This window comes from Mobula hypostoma, chromosome 4 (genome assembly GCF_963921235.1).
Source record: "Mobula hypostoma chromosome 4, sMobHyp1.1, whole genome shotgun sequence".
Taxonomy (NCBI): Eukaryota; Metazoa; Chordata; class Chondrichthyes; order Myliobatiformes; family Myliobatidae; genus Mobula; species Mobula hypostoma.
Window position 1 is genome coordinate 30,070,209 of NC_086100.1, and position 10,013 is coordinate 30,080,221.

The 10,013-nt window shown below is 41.3% G+C and overlaps 1 protein-coding gene across 2 annotated transcripts; it reads left to right on the forward strand.

The window, feature by feature from the left end:
- Nucleotides 1-1,460: 1,460 nt before the first annotated feature.
- Nucleotides 1,461-9,712, forward strand: LOC134345213 (actin, clone 302-like). 2 transcript variants are annotated; one of them, XM_063045500.1, is made up of 2 exons: nucleotides 1,461-1,479; nucleotides 8,607-9,712. In XM_063045500.1, the coding sequence occupies exons 1-2, from the start codon at nucleotides 1,461-1,463 to the stop codon at nucleotides 9,710-9,712; spliced, it is 1,125 nt and encodes a 374-aa protein (XP_062901570.1). The 2 variants fall into 2 exon arrangements, with proteins under 2 accessions (XP_062901570.1, XP_062901569.1); XM_063045499.1 differs by lacking the exon at nucleotides 1,461-1,479 and adding an exon at nucleotides 4,401-4,428.
- Nucleotides 9,713-10,013: the final 301 nt, after the last annotated feature.

Sequence of the window (10,013 nt, forward strand, 5' to 3'; positions counted from 1 at the left end):
GCTGCTCCGGGAGCAGATCTGGGACTCAGTCTGGTTCGGGATGCTGTTGGCTTGTTTCTGTTGTTTGCATGATGTGTGTGTGTTTTTTCCTCTCTCTCTTTCTCTGCTTGTTGATTTGTGGTCTTGTTTTATTGGTTTATTCAGGCTTCTTGCCTGTAAGCAGACAAATTAAAAAATGTATAACTTATACTCTCTTTCATAGTAAATCTGCTTTGAATCCTTGAATACATATATATATTTGTTTTAAATAAGTAGTTTTAAAAGAAAGCGTAAATAGTAAGGTAATGTTCATGGCTTGATTCATTTTCTGTTCAGAAACCTGAGGGCAGAGGGGTAGGGACTGGTTGTAAAACTTTTAGTATGGGGCCTCAGGCTGATGGCAGTATGGCAGTAGTAAGAAGAGAGAAGGCAGTAGTAAGAAGAGAGAAGGTAGTAAGAAGAAGAGAGAAGAAAGCATTTCCTGGGCGACAGGTGTCCTCAATAATTCAATGTCACCTTTTTGATATACAACTACTTCGATAATACAGTTTTAATGAAGCTCCACTGCCACCTTACCCTTACACTTGCTGAATCAGAATCAGGTTTAACGTCACTGGTAAATGTCGTACAAGTTTTTGTGCTGCAGCAGCAGAGCAGTGCAGTGCATAATAAAACACAATATAAGTTACAATAAGAAATAAGTATCCTGCCGGCTCCTTGCACGCTTTCCATCCGAGCTGGGTTGAGCATCGACCTAGCAACTCGGCCTCATAAAAAACAGACAAAAATGCTAAAGAAACAGCAAGGTGCCACCCAGTGAGACACAACGATTGGAAAGGAACAACAACAATATATACATTATACACAGTATTTATTTATTTTTTGCAAGACTTATTTAATTTCTCCCATACTTCCTGTTTGATGTGAGCAATGGGAGCCTTAATGATGGATGCCGGATTTTTGAGGTACAGTATCGTCTTTTGAAGATGTCCTCAATGCTGGGGAGGTGAGTGCCCCTGATGGAGCTGGCTGAGTTTTCAACCCTCTGCAGTTTTTTTCTGATCCTGTGCAGCGGCCCCTCCATACGAGACAGTGATGCAACCAGTTAAAAGGCTCTCCATGGTACACCAGTAGAAATTTGCAAGTGGCTTTGGTGACATACCAAATCTCCTCAAACTCCGAATGAAATATAGACACTGTTGTGCTTTCTTTATAGCTGCATCAATATGTTGGGCACAGGATAGACCCTCAGAAATGATAACAGGAACTTTAAACTACTCACCCTTTTCACTGCTGATCCCACAATGAGGACTAATATGTGTTCCCTCAACTTCCTCTTCCTGAAGTCTGCAATCAATCTCTTGGTCTTACTGAGGTCGAGAGCAAGGTTTTTGTTGCAATCCCATGCTCACTCTAGCTCACTCGTGATCTAGCTCACTCCTACATGCCTCTGTCACCATCTGAAATTCTGCCAGCAATAGATGTGTGATTGGCAAATCTATAGGTGGCAATTGAGCTATGGTTAGCCATCTCGGGATAAGTGTAAGGAGGAAGATCAGTGGGGAGAGACAGGTGGATAAGGGATTCATGGAGAGTGGAAGGTGAAGATTTTGTGGGGAAGAGAAAGGTGTTTAGTAGTATGATCCCATTTATGGAGAATGATGAGTTGGATGTGGAGGCTCATGGGGTGTTAGGAAGTCTATCCCTGCTTAGAGGTGAGGGTAGATGGATAGATAGATACTTTATTGATCCCAATGGAAATTACAGTATCACAGTAGCATTACGGGTGCACAGATATAAACATTTGAAAAGAAGAGGAAAGAATAAAAAATAAGTTACCACAAGCAGTCTAACAGGAAGGGGTCATCACCTCCCCGGCTATAGGTTGACTAATGGCCGAGGGTAAGAATGTCTAAGAGCTGGAGGTGATGTGATTGAGAACAGCATTGGAATGGGGTTTTCCTCGTATACAATTGAAATCTACTGAATACTGTAAGGCATAGATAGAGTGGACATGCACAGGATGTTTCTAATAGTGGAAGAGACTAGGACCAGAATGCACAGCCTCGGGATAGAAGGACATCGCTTTTGAAAAGACATGAGGAGGAATTTATTTAGCCAGAAAGTAGTGAAACTGTGGAATTCATTGCCATCGTTGGCTTGGAGGCCAAGTCATTAGATGCATTTAAAGCGGAGGTTGATAGGTTCTTGATTAGTGAGGACATCAGAGGTTATGGGGGGAAGGCGGATGAATGGGGTTGAAAAGGTTAATAAATCAGTCATGATGGAATAGAAGAGAACAGTCAAAAGGTTGAATGGCCTAATTCTGCTCCTATGTCTTGTGGTCTAATGGTTTTATGGTCTTAATGCATATTGCTGGTCCTCATCCTCACCAGGAAAGATAAAGAGCTCCATCTAATGGTAAAGGTCAGAACATGGAGTTAGTTTTCTATTTGTCAGCATTTCGTTTACAAGTTCAGATATAAACAAATGTATTTAATTTCCTTTGTACTTTATTATTGCATGGGATAACATATTAAATAATTGGCCGTTATTCTGATCAACTCCCAATGTATTTAAAATAAACTGTTTAATAAATATGTTATATTACCATGGAAGCCTAAGTGAATAAATGCATTATCCTAACAAAAAAAAATCTATTGTGTAATAAATGAAAAATAGAATATAAAATAAGACAAATTTGCTTGATATCGTATCTTTAACAATGTGGTCTTCTCTATTCTAAGCAAATTGTAGGATAATCTCAGCTCACAACACACAGCACCAGTAGGTATGAAGAATTTCTGCACCTCATTTCAATGGTGCATCCAGCATGTACACATTTGTTAGAGCTTGTTATCCAATACTGCTTGTTGCCAAATGGTTTGATTACCTAATCATAATGAAAATTATTTTAAAATTCACTCCATGTTTGTTTCTAATTTGGCAAGAGATATTTGCAAATGTATTCACAAACAAAAGAGGCACTATACACGTGTTACATCACATAAAATCACTTTATTAATGTTATATAACAATACAGAAAGAGAAACAAATGGTTAATGAAGAAGTACAGTATATGGAAAACAAACTAATACTTATCATCCACTAAACTAACTAAGCTTCCGAATGCTGAAGGAACCTCAGATCCAACAAACTTGCACGCATCCTCCCTCTCCCTCTCCTTCTACCGCTCTTTCCCTCTTTTTTTCTCTCTCTCTCCCCTTCCTGTCCCTCTCCCTCTCCCTCCCTCCCTCTCTCTCTCTCTCTCTCTCTCTCTCTGATTTTTTTCTCTCTTGATGTCCTTGATTCTATCTCCAATTCTTAATGTCAGCACTAGTTGTCAACCAATCTAAGAGGAGATTCCCCCTTGCATAAAGAAATTGTCCCTTTTATACCTTTCAAAACACCTCATATTAATACTTTCTCAAGTTAAGACACCATTTTGTATCTGCACGTGGACAAAGATTTCACCTTCCTTAGACAACCATGTACTCATTATTACCTCCTCTCAAAACTGTAGAATTGTCCTCCTTTTACTTTCTTAAAACATTCCCACTTCTAAGCTAACTCCATTTTGTTTCACAAACTTCCATGTTATTTTAGCATATACCATGGATGAATCAGAGTTCACTCTTTCTTTATATTAATGGTCAGAACGAGGGCTTTAACTCTTGCATTATTTTTATCATCATTATGAACAGATCTACTTTAGCCACATGTGTGTGAAAGAACAGCTTTATTGAACAATGCTGTTTGACTTGATGCCTTTGCTTCACAAGGGAATTTATGTTCAAGCTGCATTACCTGTTGAAGCCATAGCTTGACACTTCATCTCTTTCATTAAATGAAGTAATACCATAATTTATAGAAATTGATACATTTTGGTAATTAAGAAACATTAAAGCAGCACTTCGCCCAGCTCCAGCACAATCTGCAATCAGCCATTATCAGAAGGAGATGGCTTGAGATTCCATGTGTCATGAAGAACACTTATATCTTTCCTCCCGGGCAGAGGCAACAGCACTGGAAAGTACCTGCAGTAAAGGCTCTCAATGTACCATAGACTGCATCCACATTGTCCTGTCTATTTCTTGTCACAGTCAATAGAAGTTAATAGCATTCCTTTACCATTTACTGCATACACTGGATTGTAAAAGTTTGTGCTGAAGTTTCAAACAGCAGTTATGTATTCCTCCTGTGCCAGTTCTATGTCCAACCTTTACTGCAACAAATTGCAGGCTGGTACCTTGGAGACAAGTGTCCTCTTAGTCAGATTTCACCCTTATTCATTCAGGAAGCTGGTTGCAGCAACAGAGCAGGGGTACCAAACCCGATATGTAGCTGCCTATTAAATGCTCCCTTACTCTGGCCTCACGAGGGCCAGACCTCCTCACCTACCAGGTCATCAATAACAGCAGATGGAGGAGGAGGAGGAGGAGGAGAGGAATTGGAGGTATGGGAGCTGGACTATGCAGGTGGAAGGTCAGGGATAGCAGTGGCCATTAATGGAGGCACATGGAGTTCCCTGAAGGGAGCCAATCCAAAAACCCCATAAGAACAGCTCCATCCATCCCAGATTCACTGTGGTTAATATTCAAAATTCAAAGTAAATTTTATTATCAGAGTGCATTTATGTCACCATGCACCACCCTGGGATTCTTTTTCCTGTGGGCATACTCAGCAAATCTATAGAATAGTAACCATAATCAGGATCAATGACAGACCAAGTAGAGCATAGAAGACAACAGACTGTGCAAATGTAAAAATAAGTAAATAGCAATAAATAACAAGAGCATAAAATAACAAGATAAACAAGACAAGTGAGATCATTTGTTGTGGGAACACCTCAATCGATGAGTATAGTTATTCACCTTTGTTCAAGTGCCTGATGGTTGAGGGGTAGTAACTGTTCTTGAACCTGGTGGCGTGAGTCCAGAGGCACTTGTACTTTCTACCTGATGGCAGCAATGGGGGAAAAAGCATGGCCTTTGTGGTGATGATCTTTGATGATGGATGCTGCTTTCCTATGGCAACGTTTCATGTAGATGTGCTCAATGGTCGGGATGGCTTTACCCATGATGTACTGAGCCAAATCCACTTGTAGGATTTTCCATTCAAAGGCATTGGTGTTCCAATACCAGTTCATAATACAGCCATCAATGTACTTTCCACTACAAATCTATATAAGTATGTCAAAGTTTTTAATGTCATGCCGAATCTCCATAGACTCTTAAGGAAGTGGATGCACTGTCGTGCTTTCGTTGAAATTACATTTATATGATTGGAATGGTACTCATCAATTCAAAGCAGTACTTGGCCGCCTGACCCTTTGAACTTCATTGCCGAGTTTGTATAAACTTCAATATTGCAAACAAGCCTACTCCGTGGCAGCATTGCTCTGCAGACATCCCTGCTGAAATGTCTTCACGTTAAGTAGAATTATTATATTTTAAGAAGGTAAAGGAGACATCAGCAGAAGGGAATCAAATGCTAGTGTTTGAGGGCCACTAGATTTTTCCTATCATTTTGACATCTTGCAACCGGAAAATACAAAACAAGTTCTGTACCTAGAGTGATGATCCTTATCTGCACTTTACCCTCAGCCCTCTTGATCTGTCCAAAGGTCCTGATTGTCCCACTGTCTTGCTTCCAATACCAGATGATCAGAAGTTTCCTCCATCTAACATCTGGAAAGACTGAATCCATTATCCCTGCCAGAAACTTTACCTGCACTGACTTCATCCTTCTCCTCGGTTTGGTATAATGTTGGCTGAGAAAGTTCATAACAGTTGGTTTTATTTTATGTTGTGTCATACATTAGATGACATTTCAATCTATTTTTATTTTGAATTGTATTTAACAATGGAGCACAGTAACAGGCACTCCCAGTCTAATGAGCCTGTGCCACCCAGTTAACCTATTAACCTAAGTATTTGGACAGTGAAGGACACCGGAGCACTCATAGGAATCCCACGTGGTCATGGGGAGAATGTACAAACTCTTTACAGCCCGTGGCAGAATTGCAGCTTCCACAGACAAGCTCCTATCCCCTAGAATTCCCTTCTCTGCCTCTCTATCCCTCTTCCTTAAATCCTATCCCTTTGATCAAGCTGTCTATTTCCATGTCTCCCTATATACAGCTGGCAATGTTGCTTTCATGTGCTACTGCAAAAAAATTGGAATTTGCACTAAGCCAAATGAGGATATAATGATGTAAAGGCACTATCATTTAATAAAAAGAACATTTTCTTGGATTTCTTTGCAAACTATTTTGACAAGTAGTTGGAGCAGAGGAAATTGGGAATTGTCTCCAGCAAAGGTGTCAGACAAGTTCTGTTGCAGTGTAACTGAGTTTGTGACAGAGCGCTCCTCAGATCAGAAATGCAAATCTAAACACAGTAGATAACAATTTTCCTTGCCAAATGTTTGATGTCCAAAACTTCCTTAGTTCAGCAATGATTGCAAAATACTGTGGTATGCAAAAGTTTGGGCACCCCGGTCAAAATTTCTGTTACTGTGAATAGTTAAGTGAGTAGAAGATGAACTGATCTCCAAAAGTCATAAAGTTAAAGGTGAAACTTTCTTTTCAACATTTTAAGCAAGATTAGTGTATTATTTTTGTTTTGTACAATTTTAGAGTGAAAAAAAGGAAAGGAGCACCATGCAAAAGTTTGGGCACCCCAAGAGATTTGAGCTCTCAGATAACTTTTACCAAGGTCTCAGACCTTAATTAGCTTGTTAGGGCTATGACTTGTTCACAGTTATCATTAGCAAAGGCCAGGTGATGCAAATTTCAAAGCTTTATAAATACCCTGACTCCTCAAACCTTGTCCCAACAATCAGCAGTCATTGGTTCCTCGAAGCAGCTACCTAGCACTCTGAAAATTAAAATAAATGATGCTCACAAAGCAGGAGAAGGCTATAAGAAGATAGCAAAGCGTTTTCAGGTAGCCATTTCCTCAGTTCGTAATTAAGAAATGGCAGATAACAGGTGGAGGTCAAGTTGAGGTCTGGAAGACCTAGAAAACTTTCCAAGAGAACTGCTTGTAGGATTGCTAGAAAGGCAAATCAAAACCTCCATTAAAATGCAAAAAACCTTCAGGAAGATTTTGCTGACTCTGGAGTGGTGGTGCACTGTTCTACTGTGCAGCGACATCTGCACAAATATGACTTTCATGGAAGAGTCATCAGAAGAAAACCTTTTCTGCATCCTCATCACAAAATTCAGCGTCAGAAGTTTGCAAAAGAACATCTAAACAAGCCTGATGCATTCTGGAAACAAGTCCTGTGGACTAATGAAGTTAAAATAGAACTTTTTGGCCACAGTGAACAAAGGTATGTTTGGTGAAAAAAGGGTGCAGAATTTCATGGAAAAAACACCTCTCCAACTGTTAAGCACAGGGGGTGGATCAATCATGCTTTGGGCTTGTGTTGCAGCCAGTGGCACAGGGAACATTTTACTGGTGGAGGGACGAATGAATTCAATTAAATACCAGCAAATTCTGGAAGAAAACATCACACCGTCTGTTTTTTAAAAAAAAGCTGAAGATGAAAAGAGGATGGCTTCTACAACAGGATAATGATCCTAAACACACCTCAGAATCCACGATGGACTACCTCAAGAGGCACAAGCTGAAGGTTTTGCCATGGCCCTCACAGTCCCCCGACCTAAACATCATCGAAAATCTGTGTATAGACCCCAAAAGAGCAGTACATGCAAGACGGCCCAGGAATCTCACAGAACTAGAAGCCTTTTGCAAGGAAGAATGGGCAAAAATCCCCCAAACAAGAATTGAAAGACTCTTCGCTGGCTACAGAAAGTGTTTACAAGCTGTGATACTTTTTCAAAGGGGGTATTACTAAGTACTGACCATGCAGGGTGCCCAAACTTTTGCTTAAGGCCCTTTTCCTTTTTTGTTATTTTGAAACTGTAAAAGATGGAAATAAAAAAGTAATCTTGCTTAAAATATTAAAGAAATGTGTCATCTTTAACTTTATGCCTTTTGGAAATAGCTAATCCCTCGCTTAGCTATTCACAGTAACAGAAATTTTGATGGGGGTGCCCAAACTTTTGCATGCCACTGTAAACTCAGCATATAAAATTATATAATTACCTTAGTTATTAAAATGAATTAATCTGATCTACAGAGAACAATATTAACATTAACTAACCATTATTTACGATGTGTTTGATTTCAGATTAAGTCCAAAGGGGGAATATGTGTTAGAACTATCCACTCATTAAATTTATCGTTGTATAATCAATAGTGTTGCCGTGTGGTTGGATTGCTGCCTTCACTTTAGATGCGTGTTTCATTGTTATCCACAAATAAAAGTAAAGTTGCTGCAGATTGGTTTTGAAGTAACCGCGCTGAGTGGTTGTCCAGGGGTTGCTAGATGACGCGACACTGACCACCAATGATTATTTCCTCATAATTCTTCCAAGCTGTCACAATTGGATGGGTGAAACCTCACAGAAATGTTACATCAAGGGCTTCACACGGGTCAGTTCATTGCTTTTTAAGCAACGTTGAAAAGCACATCTTTGGTGCAGTCTTATTGGTGTGAGGTGGGCGTTGTGTTGGCTACTCACGGCGCCTTGGCAAGGATGATGGACTTCCAACCCGCCATAGTCATCGACAATGGGTCTGGTCTGATCAAATCTGGCGTCTCGGGAGAAAAGGATCCTCGCTCCATCTTCTTCAATATGATCGGCAAGCCGCGGCAGAAATCGCTCATCATAGGAGCCGGGCAGAAGGACTTCTACATTGGCGAAGAAGCCCAAGTCAAGAGAGGGGTGCTGTCCATCAAGTACCCCGTGGAACACGGCATAGTCACCTCCTGGGATGACATGGACAAGATCTGGAGGTACATGTATGACAACGATTTGAAAATTAAACCGAACGAGAGACCGGCTCTGGTGACCGAGGCTCCTCTGAATCCCCTGGGCAACAGGGAGAGGATGTGTCAGATCCTCTTCGAAGGTTTCGAGGTGCCGGCCATGTACGTCGCCATCCAAGCAGTTCTGGCCCTCTATGCCTCCGGTAGAACCACGGGATGTGTGATGGACAGTGGTGATGGAGTGACCCACACGGTGCCTATTTACGAGGGCTACTGCTTGCCCCACGCCGTTCTGAGGCTGGAGCTGGGAGGAAGGGACCTCACCGAGTATCTGGTGAGGATCCTCACCGAGGGTGGGATCTCGTTCGTCAGCTCAGCTGAGAAGGAGATAGTGAGGGACATCAAGGAGAGGCTGTGTTACGTGGCTCTGGATCTGCAGGCAGAAATGTGCAGGAAACCTTGCGAAGTGGAGAAAGATTACAAGCTGCCGGATGGTCAGGTCATCAAGATCCAGAACCAAAGGTTCCGCTGCCCCGAGACCCTCTTCATCCCGGCCAACATTGGCATCGAAGCTCCGGGCATCGATAAACTCTGCTTCAACACCATCATGAAGTGTGACATCGACCTGAGGAGGGACCTCTACGCCAACGTGATCCTCGCCGGAGGTTCCAGCTTGTTCCCGGGCATTGACGAAAGGATGCTGAAGGAATTGACCAAAATGGTCCCCACCGGCACCCCAGTCAAAGTGTGCGCTCCGGCCGAGAGGAAAAACTCGGTGTGGATCGGAGGCTCCATCCTTTCCTCCCTGTCGGCTTTCCAACAGATGTGGATCACAAGCTGCGAGTACAAGGAAGTTGGGGCTAACATTGTGCACAGAAAGTGTTTCTAAAATCCTGTTTTAAAAAAAAGACAACTGTATTTAAAAAAAAATAAACGAACTGACAAAATAAAAGTGCCAAATTGAAGCGAGAAACCGACGGCTTTGTAATTTTTGCAGAGCTCAGTTATTTTATAATACAAAAAAAATGTTTAAAAGAAACCTATTTGTGTAAACAACCTTGCTCAAATTTCCGAAAAGGCCTTGTAAGAGATGGAACCGCTGTTCGGACATAGATCATAGATACGGTCGGACCTGCCGAGTGTTTCCAGTATCTTGTACTTTAACATTATAGGGTCGTAATTGTGTCCAG

What these genes read in the sequence shown, in the direction of transcription:
- LOC134345213 (XM_063045499.1), top strand. Translation starts at nt 4,401, where the DNA reads ATGGAGGAGGAGGAGGAGGAGGAGAGGA. An exon ending in GGAGGAGGAGGAGGAGAGGA is followed by an intron (nt 4,429 to 8,606) that starts ATTGGAGGTATG and finishes TGGACTTCCAAC; the next exon opens with CCGCCATAGTCATCGACAAT.